Source organism: Amphiura filiformis, chromosome 6, assembly GCF_039555335.1.
Source record: "Amphiura filiformis chromosome 6, Afil_fr2py, whole genome shotgun sequence".
Taxonomy (NCBI): domain Eukaryota; kingdom Metazoa; phylum Echinodermata; class Ophiuroidea; order Amphilepidida; family Amphiuridae; genus Amphiura; species Amphiura filiformis.
The window spans coordinates 75,955,609-75,972,839 of NC_092633.1; the positions used below are offsets into that span (position 1 = coordinate 75,955,609).

The 17,231-nt window shown below is 35.6% G+C and overlaps 1 protein-coding gene across 1 annotated transcript in view; it reads left to right on the forward strand.

Moving 5' to 3' along the window:
* LOC140156055 (intraflagellar transport protein 80 homolog) overlaps nt 1-11,552 on the forward strand; it is a 29,011-nt gene extending 17,459 nt beyond the window's left edge. The window contains exons 14-18 of the mRNA XM_072179168.1: nt 668-839; nt 6,405-6,494; nt 9,318-9,490; nt 10,608-10,731; nt 11,248-11,552. Of these exons, the coding sequence (XP_072035269.1) occupies nt 668-839; nt 6,405-6,494; nt 9,318-9,490; nt 10,608-10,731; nt 11,248-11,340 (652 nt within the window). The 3' untranslated portion in view covers nt 11,341-11,552. The remainder of the gene's footprint in view (nt 1-667; nt 840-6,404; nt 6,495-9,317; nt 9,491-10,607; nt 10,732-11,247) is intronic.
* The last annotated feature ends 5,679 nt before the right edge of the window (nt 11,553-17,231 follow it).

Consider the following 17,231-nt stretch of genomic DNA (forward strand, 5'->3'; position numbering starts at 1 on the left):
ATTTAATCAAATTTAATCCTACATTGTACAAAGAATTACCTAGGGCTTAGAATCGACCAGTCCCGTTGTTGCTATGTACCTCTGATTGGTTCAAATAGCACGTACGAGTATTGTGTTGACTAGCACATGCTGAACTGTGTTATATCGTGTCATATCACACGGCTAAGAACCAATAAGATTGCAGGAACTTTCTCAAATAATAAGAATGTGTAATATAGCATTTTCCTCAAAAATTATAGCGCACTGGTGACAAGTAAGATATGTATATTATAGGGGCAAGGACTACAACTACTGCACTGAAAATTTTGCAACTCAAGACAAGTAGTTATTGATTTATTGATCAAATATTGGTTTTCCCTCATTTTTGACTGTAACTCCACAACTGTTGTCTGTGTTGAAATAAAATTTCCAGTTGTAGTCATTGCCCCTATAATATACATATCTTACTTGTCACCAATGCTCTATAATTTTTGAGAAAAATGCAAAAATAGGCACTAAATTAGGCAAGGGTGTAGTACCCCCTTAAGAGAGTGAAGGTTTAAGGTCCTCATTGGCATTCTTGATTTGTTGTTGTGATTTTGAAATAATGTTGATTTGATTTGACTTGATTTACCAACATTGAACTCATGTTTGAATATGTTACATGGTATGTTTCTATTGTTTGCAGTGAATTTGGAAAGAATCCGCAGATAGTGGCTTTCCTTGGCAATCATGTGATTATTCGTCGAGCAGACGGTGCACTTGTAAGCACTGGAATCTCTCCTTACCCTGCCTTGTTGCATGACTTGGTTACATCTAGTAGATGGGAAGATGCTATGCGTCTATGTCGCTTCTGTAAGGTAAGGAATGTGACTGATGGCACCATCATAACTGGCTGCTCCCAATGCCAGAAATAAAGCACTCATATTTTGGAATTATAAAATATTGCCTTGTTTTCGCCAAATGAAACATAGCTAAATCCTATTCCTTTAGTTAGTTCTAACTGGCAATAAAAGTCAAGTTTGAATATTTTACAATTTGAGGGAAAATTGGCCAAAACCATGCCATTTTGCATGTTTTCTTACAATTGTAGTCACAAAATTCTAAGACTCTGCACAAGTCTTGGCATTCAAAATCCTAAGTATAGTTTAAAGAGTTAGCTCACAAATTTATTATTTTATGTTATTTTTAATAATTGGTTATGAAAAGGATTAGAAAATGTGTTTGCCAAACTTTAGAATGTATATCTTGAAATTACTCTTTGTACATGATTGTCACAGCATACAAAAACACTCTAAAGACACATGTTTTTGTCTCTTTTTCAAAAATTGACCAAATTTGACTATTTTTGCCAGTTAGAACAAACCTGAGACTATTATACCTGATAGTCTCAGGAACAAACTAATGGATTAGGATTTAGCTGTGTTTTGTTTGCCAAAACAGGATAATATTTTTTAATCCAAGAAAATCAGTGCTGTTTATCTGGAATATTGAGTAAATACCCACACATCCCAGTATGTACAAATCCTGGTCAATGATAAAAATTTGTATTCCTTGGCTGAGGTGAGGGAAAGAATGTGATCACTATGGTGACTTATCGATGTGGACTGCCAATCGCAGACAACAGTTTACCATTATATACATATATCAAATTACCTGCTTAAGATAATTATTTCAGTATAGAATATACTTGTTTTCATTACGGCCATACATACAATACATACAAATTTCACTTATATAGCCCCCTCTTGCATTACATGTTATTTGCTTAATTTTATTGCACAATTTAACTTCATTTTGTAATTCTGGGACTATTTGTTGTAAAATGGAGGCATAACATGTTACCATAGAGATTGGATTGAAAAGGATGCTATGATCATGTGCTCATTAGTGTGGATGCTATGCTATCATATTGTTCTCATTTTGGTCATTTTGAGCACTATGTATAGGCCTGTAGCCAAAAAAAAAAAGTAAGAGGGGGTAATTTAACATGTATTCTTAGTCAGTGGGAGTGGTCTATTACGTAGACACATAATCTGATTGGACAATCACATTATTTTGGGTGTCGTCTATCAGGCTGTAGACGACCCCACGTCATCATGCGTGTTGATAACGCGGAACACACTCATAGCGGTGCGCGTATTTATCGCATTGTATGCATAGACGCAGTGCGGAATACTCGCACTCGCTAGCAGTACGCGCAACAAAAGATGTAAAGTCGTAAACAAGTTTCGTTCATTTTAGAAAATGGTGAGTTTTTATGACGGTAACTTAATTTTTGCTTTAAAAAATAGATAGTTATTGAAATAATATTTAACTGACTAAGAATGAGAATAAACGATAGGAATTTTTATTTTGACCTATGATAGACGACAGGCAGGTCAAATATTTTTATCGTAGTGGATACCGCCTGCGCCGGCATCCACTACTCAAAATATTGGACCTGCCTGTTGTGTATCACACGGTAGAGGATAGTTAGAATAAAAATTCCTATCGTTTATTCTCTAATTAAATGCCCTTTATGTTTAGTGGTTTTGAAACAAAGGTGATTAGCCAAGCAGATGTACCACCATGCAGACCAAAGAACCATACATGTACACCTTGTGGCCATATACTTTGTTCTTTATTACATGTTTGAATGACTTGGCCAGCAGTGTTGAGTGCAAATTGTCAGCAAGCTACTTTATTCCCACATCAATTATATGGTGTGACCATCGACATAAAAATAGGACAATACCCCTGTAGAATAACCTCAAAGAAAACATACTCCAAGCTCTAAGTAACCAAGCATGCAAAGCACACCTACAGGCTCAGTAACCACGCTTAACCCCCGCACAAGCTTGGCTGTCATACCCAGACTTTCTGGGTCCTGCCAATATCAGAGTTGAAGTTGAAATTGAGAGTCCACAAGACCTTCCCCTATTGTACTATCATGGTTATAATCAATCAGCGATGAGTAGATTTTATCGATTGAGCTAGGCTGGTTATGAACCACTGTTATCGGATACTTGCCAACATTGGAAAATCAAAAACAGGGACAATCTTATGCGAAGCGGCGCGAACGTCACGGCTGGGGGTAAAGGGGAGAATTTAATTTGTATCCATTTTGAAATCCATTCAGGTGATGACTCGCGTTGAATAGCGTAAACCGTTTATCTCACTCGAGTGGGTTAGGAATTTTTTGTGGACTCCTCTCCTATTTTTATCTAGATGGTGTGACCCATTAACTAGAATATTGATGGAACTCAAAAGCTGTAGGCAGTCCATTGTTGAAGTCTTCTTTCTCAATACTTGAATGGTGTGAATAAAGAGTTTAACTTCAACACTACACTATTTGTCGCTCATCTGGAATGAATGGTGTGATTAGGTGTGATAAGGTCAAGTGCATTGTTGACAAAATAGGATCTTTGCAAGTCACACCATCTAGATAAATTCCGAAATTTATTTATTTTATTTTATTTATCATATGCTGCTCTTTTAATGGAAATCTGGCTATTCTTTTTACGGTTTGTTCCTTAATTCCAATTGGTCTATAAATAACTTAAATTTTCTCACACAAGTGTGCACAAATAAATTGTGAAAGATTGTACAATAATGAAAGAATTTAGGATATCCATGACTAGTTATGTGAGTTATGATAAAGGCACCCTGTAATGAATGTGAAAAATTATTTTTTGTGTTGTATTTAATATCATGTAAAAAATGAATTTTTATTTAATATTAAATTTCAGTAGAAACTGATAATATTTTACTCCTTGCATTGCCTAGTCTTGTGAATTTTAAACCATGCTGAACTTGACTTAAGGATATGGGAACTAGCTGTGTGAAATTTGTTTTGAAGATATATATCAACAATGATTAGCCTATTCACTGCTAAACCTGTGGAAATATAATTGCTGCTTTCAATCCAGCAGTGATTGTTCAACTGTCTATCATTATAGGCTGAAAAGTTCAATTTGAACTTTGCCCTCTTGTCATGTAATGACACAATGTGAATGATGATGACATCATCCTCCTGTCAATCACCATCTTTGTTTTGAGACAAGTCAGTGGCATTTCTGACAAGTAAAATGTGTTATAGCATAGACATCAAGGCTTGCGTAATTTACAGCTTTGATTACTAGTTACTGGTCACTATTTTGAAGGAATTGGCTCACTGCAGCTGAAGGGATTATCCCATTATGCATTGCAGTGGGTCTACTTGCTCCATAGCTAATGTATACTAAAATAAGTAAAAGCCGCTTAAATATTGAGAGCTATGGATATGTTCCACAATACTTCAGGGGTCATTTAAAAAAAAGTAATTGAAAGTTAAAGACAGGGATTTTGTGTACATTTTCTATAGCAAATGCAGTTCTATTATGATACCACAAAGCATATAATGGGTCAGGATTGAGTCACCACAAAATTAACCAAATCACAAAAATATCTGTATGTGAAATTATTGGCTTAATAATGTGGTAATTGTTCCTAGAGGCTGTATCTGATATCCTGTTGTTGTTGTTGTTTTTTAATGATATTTATACCCGCATGCGAAGCATGGACGGGTATATTCTTATTCTGTGGTTTCTTCTCCTCCTCCTCCTTTTCCTCCTCCTTCTCCTCCATCAAACACATTATTCTGTCAAGGCTAGCGTTAAAACTACAAAGGCCCTGGGGCCCATATGTGAGTACACTTATGGGCCCTACCCATCAGAAGTGCCTTTTGCCCATCTTGGCCCCAGAGGTCAAGGTCACCGGCCCCAGGGGCCCAAATGTTAAAATACAAAGCATGCCGTTTCTCATCAAATGAAGCAGCCTCAGGGCCCTGAGTTTGTACACTGATAGCCCTAGGGGTACTCTATATTTACAAATATACACGAGCCCCATATGTTATATATTGTGGGCCCCAAGGGCCCAAATGTTAAAATATGGTGCAACAGATTGACAAGCCTAGCTCTATAAGTATAAGATGACTAGGGCTCATATGTGGCATATGTATGGGCCCTAAGTTGTAGATGTGCCTTTTGCCCATTTTGGCCCCATATGTATAAGGCTAGGGGCCCCAGGGGCCTAAATGTTAAAACAAAGGGCCGGTCGTTTCTCAGCAAATAAAGTAGCTACAGGGTTCAGATTTGGTATATAGATAGGTCTTTAGTATTATATTGTCATATGTATATATAACCCCATATGTCTCATAATATGGGCCCCAGGGCCCCAAAAGCTAAAACATAGGGCCGGCCGTTACTCAGTAAATAAAGCAGCTACAATGCCCAGCTTGAGTTTTCTGATAGTACTTGAGAATTATACTTCAACATATGTACATGAGCCCCATAAGTCAAATATTATGAGCCCCAGGGCCCCAAATGTTAAAACAAAGGGCCGGCCGTTTCTTATCAAATAAAGCAGCTTCAGGGTTCAGAGTTTGTACACAGATTGCACCTGAGAATTATATAGTTATATGTATATATGAGCCCCATATGTCACATAATATGGGTCCAGGGTCCCAAACGCTAAAACAGGGCCGGCAGTAAATAAAGCAGCTACATTATTGGAAATACCAGCGGGAAGCGTTAAGGCTGTTCCAGTTAAATTACATACCCATTGGCTGTTCCATTTTATTTACATACTCCCTCTGAAATGTCCCCCCAAAAGGCTCTTCCGTTTAATTTACATACTCCCTCTGAAATGGCTGTTCCATTTAATTTACATACTCCCTCTGGAATAGTTTCCCCTGAATCGTATTGCATAGCCTCACTGTGAGTAAGAGAGACTGACAACAGCAACCTATGGAGAGTAAGAGAGCGACTCCCCTGGGAGGGACTTTTACAATTTCTTTATTTTAAGTGCTACGACAGTGCAACCTACATTCAATTAAAGCTTGTGAATTGGACTTTCACTTTTTACACATTTTCTGCCCAATTGGGTGACTTTTTACAATTTTTTTATTTTAAGTCCTCAGAAATGAGGACTGTAAGTTTGGGTACACCGATAACATGCGGGTATAGCCGTATTTGTGTACAAATATATAGCCTTCTAGTTGTGTTCATGACTGATTTAATTTTGTATTAACTACAGTGTTTGTTTGCTATGTGATCCAAACTGCAAGATATTTGTAAAAATATTATTATTATTAGTTTTTGTTTTTAAATATGTGTACTTGTTTGTCAGCTGCACAGTGGTTAAATGTAAAAAATCATAATGATAATTTAGAAAAGTTATATACTGTTTTTCAATAAATCTTTGATGTCATCTCATTTGTAAATAAACTTAATCAGAAAAAAAAAACATTTTGAAAACACTTTTCTTGCATACTTCAATCCCGAACATACCATATTTTGTGTCTGGATTTCTAAATTGAAAAATCCAAACAAGAAATGTGCAGTACATTTAGGTGTATATAGAAGCAATGCTATGACCTGTTGATGATATGTTTGTTATTTCAGGATCAGGCACTATGGGCATGTCTGGCAGCTATGGCAGCATATGCCAAAGAACTCAATACAGCAGAAGTTGCTTATGCAGCCATTGATGCGGTAAGAGTCATGACCTCCCTGGTATTGTACAGTGTGTCTTTTGCTTGACCAGTCATGTATGGCACAATATTCGGAAGTTCATGCTTTGTGAATATAATAACTTTCTAGAAAGGCCAGGGTTGTTTGATTTAAAGGGGCATTTCGTGATCCACAGCCTCATCCCCCCAAAAAAAAAAAAAAAAAAGTTGAGATTTTTATATCACTGGAAACCTCTGGCTACATAATGTTTATGTACAAAATATTTCTTGCAGAATAATTCGTTTTGCAAAGATATTGTGAAATTTTAATTTCGTTCTGGTGCACCAGAACGAAATTACAACGCATTGTCTATGGAGCAGTGTAATATACATAATCATGCATAACTCGCAAACGCAAAATCGGAATCAACTGAAATTTTGGGAATAGGTTTATTTCGTGGATATGTACTGAAAAATGTCATAAAAAGAGGATGCTAGGATCACGAAACACTCCTTTAAATCATGATTTTTGATAAATGTAAACTGTTCATTTCTTCATTGAATTGACTTTTTTACTTCATTCCTAATGTTTCTACAACTTTTGGATACAATTAAAATACCTCTATGATGTCACTTTAGCTATTGCAAAAAAATCATCTTCAAGTGCAGGTTTTTTCCATTGATTTAACCAATTTTTTTTCTTTAAATTTTCACAAGTGAAAACATGTTTCGATTTTTTGTATATACCTGATAGGATTTTGCACATGTCTAGAATTCCACTGGTCTCTTTTGACTCGATCATGGGGTATAGCAGTTCTTGGAATAAAAAAAATCCAACAAATCGATTGAAATAAAAAAATAATCCAATTTAAGTGAAAAAGAAATTTTTTTTTAAATAAAACAATTAGCATCCCTGAATAAAGGGCTGTGCAATAATTTTTTTTTTTTTTTTGGGGAGATTAAAATTGGAGGCAAGAATTTTGTGGCTAGCCAAAAAAAGGGGGGGAAAGTGAAAGCAAATTTTGGCACACATTCATAGTGCGCCTACAGCTTAGGAAAACAGTACATAAACACTTACATTTTTCTGATCGCTATGCTCGCAATATATATCTAGACCATTTAAGGTTTGCAAATTGGGATCCCAAAAATTTGGCATATGGAAAGGGGAGGGAAAAGTCTAACTGCAAGGAAAATATGGGATTTACTGAAAAGGTCAAATATAATTGAAGACCGAATTAAAAAGACTAGCTTGCGTATGACGTCCTTTTCAACCAGACCAAAAATGCCATACGCGCAGGTCAGCAACCAATCACGGCGCTTTTGTCATGACGTCAGATGCAAACTAGTCTTTTTTAATTTGGTCTTTAATTATACCATGTTGGATTCAGTGTTTGCAGATAGAAATATATTGTTGATTTGTTTTTCAGTGTTTTTAATATGAAAAAAATTGATTTCTCTAAAGTGTGTTAATTTGTATGTTATTTTTAGAAAACAGAAAACAAAATGGAGAATTTTATCTCTACACTTATCATAGAGGGTCAAATTGGTGGACACCAGGAGATGCCCCTCTCCACCTGACTCCTGATACCTGAACATGTAAATTCAGACTTGCAAAATGATTTTAGTACTCAATTAATCCAACTTCTAGGAATAGTAGTCTAAAGCTGAAAGTGTACTTGATCACTTTTACAGAAAGCATTAAATCGCATACTTTCCTTTATCATGTTTATTGACTTCAGTTTTCAGATTGTCAAGCTGATGATCAATAACAATTGCTTGTCGGGTGAGACTACTTGATATCAGCCTAGGTCACAAAGAATCAATGTTGAATAAAACTTATTTCCACTATTAATAGGAAGAAATAACATGGATATGCACTATTTCATTCATCGCCATGGTGAACAATAAGGCTTTCTTGCACAAACATGGTGATCCGTTGGGTTTGTTCATTAAGGGGTAGTACACACCAACTGCCTCACTCTCAGGAGAAAATATTTGTTATTGATTACATTGGTAATGTGCCCAGAGTCAGTTTTGAAGGTAAATTATGTGATTTATTTTGACTATTTTGGAAAAGATCTTTTCTGCTTGAGAATGACCAAAATAATACCGGTGACTTAAGGAATCAGATAGCAACATTTACACAGTATTTTTTATGGGACCTGAGAGCACACCAGACACACCAAATTGCATTCTGAATACAAGGAATGTCTTTCTGATATCAAATTATAATTTTGATTTTGCTAAATAATACAAATTTTATGGCAAATTATTAAAAATTGATATTTTTGATATTTAACAGTCCTGGAAGTAAACTGTATAAAGCTAATGATATCTACTTAAAGTGTATGTAGCTGGGAGGAACAGCCATCCATCATTTAAAAATGTTGACCTTTTCTATTGAAGATATATTTTTTTCCCAAAAGACCTCAAAGTGACAAAATCGTGAGCGGCGATTGTTGGTGGTATTGAAGAATACATAGTTTATTTAATTATTGTAAATGAAATATTATACATATCCAATATCCATGTAACACTGTATGTACACTTTGTGCGGAAAGATCATAACACATCAAAAGGACCAAACTCAGTCACAATTAACAGAGCAGCAACATTATGTGCTGGTATTAGTTAGCGATTTTTGTTGTTTTGCTTAATCTGTTTGGGTGAAAATTGGACATATCTGATGGTGAAAACTAACATTTTGTGAGAAAAAATACAAATCAATTTTGATGGAAATGGTTTTAAGTTAATGTTATAATTTATCACAGTTGATGGATTATGACAACATTTCATACCAAATTTTTTTTTTTGTGATCTCTATACCATGGGTTTATTTAAACATGTATTTGCTTCTCTTTTACAGGCAGATAAAGTGGAATACATTTTATACATCAAAGACCTGCCACTGAAAGAAGCTCGCAATGCAGAGATGGCGCTTTTTTGCGGCAACCACCAAGACGCTGAGGGCGTTCTGCTGCAGGCTAGCATGGTATTTCGGGCAATCATGATGAATATCACACTGTACAATTGGGACAGGTATGTAGCAGAATGTATGAAGATAAGACACAGAAACACTTTATTTGTCCCACTTATTTGGGGGGGGGGGTTGTTGGCTAGACAATTTTTATTTTATTTATCTCATACAGGGTATCCCAGAAAATATTACTGGGTGAATGAATTTGGACATAAATAGAGAAATAGGCATAAAAATCCAAAAATTTAAAAATCAGCGTATATCCCATCTTATTCTGCATCTTATACACTAATTTTACTTGAATCGGTTGACTGATTGGGAAGAAATGAGCGATTACATAACATATGCATTAATTCACTTCATTCCAAGTTGAAAGAAATAATTTTCGTTCTTATTAGACAATCTATTTCTTGCAAAACATTTAAAATTAGGTTTCCTCAAATTTGACAATACTGCACGATATTAAAAATGAAAGCCTGTATGTAAGATGAGGCTCGGTAGGCCTACTTTTAATTTTTTTGTGGCTAGATAAAAATATTTAAACCTGAGGCAAAAATCAGGCTTTTTTATGATTTTTTTGTAAATTGTGTGCATATTTTTTGACCTTTTTTGGTGCAAATTTCTCAAAGTTGGTCAAAATTAAAAACAACAAAAAAAACACACAAAAAAACGGTTACTAGATATTTTTTATCTCGTTTTTAAAAATTAATAAAAACTGGGTTCTTTTATAGATTTTCTCCAAAAATGAGCATTTTGGCCCAAATTTGACCTCACAGATGAATTCATCAAGTCTTTGCCATTCTAAAGATGTATACTTTCATATTCTTTAGACCAACAATTTAGCAGTTATGACTCCCAAAACATAAACTTTTCTGCCTTGTCAGATATCCCCTGGTTTAGGTACCTGTATACAATTCGGTATTGGCTAATTGAATCATGTCATCAAATTGGCATCTCATTCGCTGAACAAGCTGCATAGCGTCGTGTGACCTAGTTCTTATGATCAGGAAGAACGGCAGAGGAGTCCAAGAGGACCTTGCTGACTAGTATATCCTTGTTCTAGGCTGCTCTTGTAAAATATCTATTTTTGCTTGAACATTATGTATGTATTTTGGATGTGATTATGTTAATAAAGTATTTAAAATAAAAAATACATGTGGACTTGATAACTTTTCTCAGGGCATTGGAGCTCGCTGTTAAACACAAAACCCACGTAGACACAGTTCTGGCTCATAGACAGCAATTTCTGGAAAGTTTTGAGAAGAAGGAAACCAACAAGAGATTCTTGCAGTATGCACAAGGGGTAAGTTATGTGATTGTAACGTAGAGATACATAAGACATAAGTTTAATAGTAAATGTCTTGACAGATGCGCTTAAAATTAAATGTACAATCGTTTAGAATTTGTTTAATTCATCACAAAATGAACAAATAATATCTAAAATTTCATGTGCATTGCCAGTCAAAATGGTGTAGGCAAAATTGGAGAACTTAAAATGTGGCATATTCTTGGCTCTTTGTTTGATTGACATTTTGAATCCAAAATAGTCATGAGTTGCTGTGATGACGATGCGGCTATTTAACCCTAGCTGAACCAGGGCTCTCTAAATCTCACTATTAAAACCACTGCTCATGCATGCATTGCACCTGATGCAATGACGCAATCAGCCTAAGTCATATATACCCAGGGAATCGCTGGCCGGGCAAGTGTATCAGTTAGGGTTAATTGTGCACTCGGGAAAGAAGGTGGTATTTTTAAACTGCCTTGACTTGATTGGCCTAATGTTAATGGTGACGTTTGATGTGTTTGTAATTCACAGGTTGAAGTGGATTGGGAGAAAGTACAAGCCAAAATGGAAATGGAATACCAGAAAGAGAGAGAAAGTCCCCAGGCTAAGCCATACAGCAAATAGGAGTCAGGAACCTACAATAGGAAATAAGTATCACCTTATCATATCAGTATCAGCAGTAGGGTATTGGGCATGATGATGGTCGAACTGTATACTTAGACTGGACACAGGGTGAGATTCTGAATAGCTGCAGCTAAATAATTTGTCCATCACCAATATGTGAGACAATGAAACTAGTTGTAGAACAGTGTCCTAGCTAGCCTTGCAGTCCCAATTATTGTTACAACAGGTGAAATAAATCCACTTGACATGGACTATTGATCCTTCGCATGGATCCTACATCTTACTACCAAAAAATAAAAGTAATGAAGAAGGGGGCGGCCTATATGCTTCACCCTAGCAGGGCGTAAGACAATGCGAAACACACACTTCAAATCTCTGTGGAGAGTGTGGAAAGTTGAACATTCCCTAACAGGATAGGCTTGTTGTACATTCCAAAATCTCACAAACATCATGATCTTTTAACATGCAACAGAAAATGAAAACGATTCTCATAATTTGTAGCTAAAGAAATCCTGGATTGTCAACAGATTGGTAGGTTATATAGTTTGTCCATTCTGAAGAAGCAAGTAATACCATTATGTGTGCGACACTGCATAGCAGATGCAAGAACATTTTCTGGATGGAAGAAATATATTGATATCCAAATCTATTGTGTGCCTTATTTGATTTAAATAGACAATACAGATACAAAATATTTGATGTCAGATTGGAAGTAAAGGCCATGTAAATCAAATTATTTTCACAATAATGTTGTTGTTTTTTCATGGAAAGGTAGCATTGCATTGTATGCAGCAATTACCGTTTGTGAATTGTCCATACTAAATACAGGGTGTCCAAAAAGTCATAGGACCCATGCTTATGGTAATAATAACTTGCACAAATAATGGATCTGGAAATTTTTTTTACTGAGGTAAAAAGAAAGTATGAGTTCCTATAAATTTGATATCAAAATTTTTAGAACTTTCCTAAATCCAATATCTCACATTATTATGTTTTGTTGAATCCAAGTGTGTAAAAATATTGGATCCAAAACATAATAATGATAAAATTGGATGCTTTACGCCAATATTTATTGGTCAAGCTATGAGTTTTTTAAAATATTGGACTCGACTATGTCTCGTCCAATATTTTAAAACTCATAGCTCGACCAATAAATATAGGCTCAATTGATCCAATTTTATATCAAATGCTTGACAAAAATGTCCTTTTTCACACAGCACACACTAAGTTCAATCATTTGTTGAGTTGGAAGATTGCACTGTTTTAAAGTGATAACCCTCTACAATCTCAATGAAATTTGACAAATGATAACACATTGTGTGTCAATTTATTCCTCATGGTTTTGTGTACCTGAACAAACTAAAAATTCAAGTTATTACTCTACCATTGATCTTGTCCATTTGCATGAATATGACATTTCTTTGATTTTGTCCATTAAACTAGCCATTTTCATGAAGCCATTTTATATATTAAAGCCTTGGTTTAGGGATTTAAAGAGAAAGATGTTTGCTGCTTTTCTTGTTTTTAGATATGAGATAATCATATTCAAAATATTTGTGCTTTCTAATTTCTGAGTCAATAGAGGTTATCCGTTATCCGTGTTCTATAAGCTGCATATCCTATCAGCGACTGCTATACCTTGTTTAGGACTTTCAAAAGAAGTACCTGCATGTGCAACCATGGCTGTTTCAAAATATCTCGACAAAGTCATGCAGGTAATTCCGAGGTCATGCATTGAGTTGGTTTGAATGGGGAATACTACGGGAACCAGCGCCGTTTTTTAGAAGTCACGCATGAGTAAAGTGGATAACCTCTATTAAATTACAATCACCTTTAAAATGTGACTTAGTTGTTTCTACTTTCTACAGACTTGCTTCTGTACTTTATGAAACTTTTTCCAATATGGTCTAGCTTAACCGCCTTTAAAATGAATTATCGCTGTTGCTTTATATATACGGTACTGCAGACATATACATTGTATATATATTGTCTATGATCTTGCGTAAAAATGTGGGACACTTTGTTTATTTTGCCTATGATCCCCCCTCCCCTTGATCAATGCTGAATGCTGAAAAATAGTGAAAGATGGTTGCACTTAATGTCCGCTCTAACATTGTTTCCAGGGGAAGGGAGGGGGAGTTGTAAAACATATCATGCATTTTCAGTTTCATGTACAATTCACAAGAATTTGATTTTCAAAACATCAAGTGTCCCAAAGATTTTTGCACAAAATTGTAGGCTAAAGGCCTAAACATATAAGCCTAGATAATATAGGCATACGCATATAATTATAAGCTTAGATAATTATAATATCTAGGCCTTCTACAAAAATAAAATGATCTATGTAGTAATTATTTTGTTTGAAGTAAACACTTGGTACTGCGTGTCAAATACATTCAAAGAAAGCATCACTGGTATAATGTATTCTTGTCAGAGCATTGCAATCTATTTTGAACCATTACCGAACTGGGTACAACTTGCTAGACTTGAGTCTAGTCCTCATATACAGAGTTTAGGGTTAGGGTTTATGGTTGGGGTAGGGCAGTCTTGTAATGAGACTAGTAGAGTTGCACCTTATTCAGTAATCGCTTGGCTTATTTCTCTTAATCTGTATATTACATTCCAAATCAGTGCACATTTACATTTGAGTGTAATGTGCAATAAAACATGCCTGTTAGATACTGTATAATAATAATGACGGCTTAAATCCAGAACTGGCTATGTCTACTTCAAATGATATTTGCATTCGGTCCACCATTTTAGCATGAAATCGGACACGGTCACTGTTTCAGAGGTGTCTACACTAATTTGCAAAAACCTTTTGCACTCGCTATGGCATAAACATGAAGTCGGGTTCTGTCATTATCACATCAGCACTTCATTCACTGATAAATTTGTGTAGAATTGTGTCATCGGTCGGCTAGTGTGACAGGTATATGATATCAAGGAAAATTATTATCTCTGTTTGGATTTTTGATATTTCAGAAGGAATTAAACATTTATTATGGACATAGCCAGTTGTGGTTTCATGCCTTATATATCTCTTAGTTTTTATGACATGCCAGAAGCATGGTGTATAAAATAACTAAGCTCATATTGCTGTTTATACTTTTATTTGCTTTTTTGTCAGAAATGAATTGAACTTATCTGTACATGTGTGTGAATCTGTAGAAATGTATATTTGTAAAATAATGTATATGTGTGTTATTGAATAAATCTTTGAAATAACATGATTTGAATAGCGTATTGAATTGGGTTGCCTTTGTACACAATTTGTATGATAAATAAAATAGGTAGGCAGAGACAAGTGGGTGTGTTGACAGGTGTGTACAGAAATCTAAAATGCAAAATACAAGAAATATTTTAAATATTGTATCTGATAGTTACTGTACCTCTATTTGACCTGACTGAATTGCATGTTATTCACACTACAATGTACAATGAATGACAGGCAATAAACAGCCAATGTTGTTTTTAATTCATAACCTCGGAATAATTTTGTTTTGCCTATACCAGGGTTCTATTCCAAGACTTATGTTGTGCAAACAGGACATGTTTTTTTGTTGTGGGAATAATGACAAGGTAGTCTGTTGGTAAATGAAGTGTAATAAATTGCAATCTAAAATCAGCACTATTTTTCTGAAATACAGGTGTCACAACTAATTCTTTTTGACCACTCAGGAGAGTCTGTGGATTAAACCTACCATTTAAGTACAGAAGAAATAAACCCTGACCTCTATCAGCATTGAGCATTTTGAGATATGGCGGGTCGAAGTTTACACAGAGGTCAAAATTCAAACTGCTCAAATGATGTTGAAAAGTTCCCCAAATTATTTCTCTTGTCATGGTGATCCAGAAAAAGTATATTTTACCTATCTGTTACATACCCTTTTGGAGTTATAAGCAAAAGAGTCAAAGCTCATGATATGACCTCCACAGGGGTCAAACCTGAAAAATGCTCTGATCTTCACCAAAATAGTCTCAAATTGTTCATCATAGAAAGTCATGCAGAAAAATAATAGTTTGTATTGTGTATGTTTTCTTTCATTGGTAACCATGACAACAGCAAATAAGGTCCAGGTCTATAATGTGATTCAATGGACATTGACCTTTGTCACCACTTTACCATGGTAACGAAACATCTTAGCTATGGCAAACTATTCTTTTTTTTATTGCTTATAGCAGACGAAATATTTGAGACTATTTTCATAACCAGAGTATTTTTCAGGTTTTGACCCTGTGGAGGTCAAATGGTGACCTTTCACCTTTCTGCTTATAACTCTGGAAGGGAATGTCACAAATAGGGAAAAGTATACTTTTTCTGGATCGTCATGACGAGGAATAATTTTTCAACAGCATTTGAACAGTTTGAATTTTGACATCTGTATGAACTTAGACCCACCGTATCTCAAAATGTGCAATGCTGACAGAGGTCCAGTAAACTTATTTTTGAGGTTGGTGGTCTTCAGAAGCAAATCCATCAAAAACAAAACTATGGACACCAAAACAACGTCATACTCACTGGCAGCCAGACTAGTATGGGGTTGCACATTATTGGGAACCCAGGAGTAGGAAAATAACATTAGTTTCGGGTTGCACATTATTGGGAACCTTGGTGTAGGAAAAACAACATTAGTCTGGGGTTGTACATTAGTGGGAACCTTAGTGTAGGAAAAACAACATTAGTCTGGGGTTGCACATTATTGGGAACCTTGGTGTAGGAAAAACAACATTAGTCTGGGGTTGCACATTATTGGGAACCTTAGTGTAGGAAAAACAACATTAGTCTGGGGTTGCACATTATTGGGAACCTTAGTGTAGGAAAAACAACATTAGTCTGGGGTTGCACATTATTGGGAACCTTAGTGTAGGAAAAACAACATTAGTCTGGGGTTGCACATTATTGGGAACCTTAGTGTAGGAAAAACAACATTAGTATGGGGTTGCACATTATTGGGAACCTTGATGTAGGAAAAACAACATTAGTCTGTGGTTGCACATTATTGGGAACCTTGGTGTAGGAAAAACAACATTAGTCTGGGGTTGCACATTATTGGGAACCTTGATGTAGGAAAAACAACATTAGTCTGTGGTTGCACATTATTGGGAACCTTGGTGTAGGAAAAACAACATTAGTCTGTGGTTGCACATTATTGGGAACCTTGGTGTAGGAAAAACAACATTAGTCTGTGGTTGCACATTATTGGGAACCTTAGTGTAGGAAAAACAACACTAGTCTGGGTTGCACATTATTGGGAACCTTAGTGTAGAAAAAACAACATTAGTATGGGGTTGCACATTATGGGGAACCCTGGTGTAGGAAAAACAACATTAGTCTGGGTTGCATATTATTGGGAACCTTAGTGTAGGAAAAACAACATTAGTCTGGGTTGCACATTATTGGGAACCTTAGTGTAGAAAAAACAACATTAGTATGGGGTTGCACATTATGGGGAACCTTGGTGTAGGAAAAACAACATTAGTCTGGGGTTGCACATTATTGGGAACCTTGGTGTAGGAAAAACAACATTAGTCTGGGGTTTGCACATTATTGGGAACCTTGGGGTAGGAAAAACAACATTATTCTAGGGTTGCACATTATTGGGAACCTTAGTGTAGGAAAAACAACATTAGTCTGGGGTTGCATATTATTGGGAACCTTGGTATAGGAAAAACAACATTAGTCTGGGGTTGCACATTATTAGGAACCTTGGTGTAGGAAAAACAACATTAGTCTGGGGTTGCACATTATTGGGAACCTTAGTGTAGGAAAAACAACATTAGTCTGGGGTTGCACATTATTGGGAACCTTAGTGTAGGAAAACAACAACATTAGTATGGGGTTGCAAATTATTGGGAACCTTGGTATAGGAAAAACAACATTAGTCTGG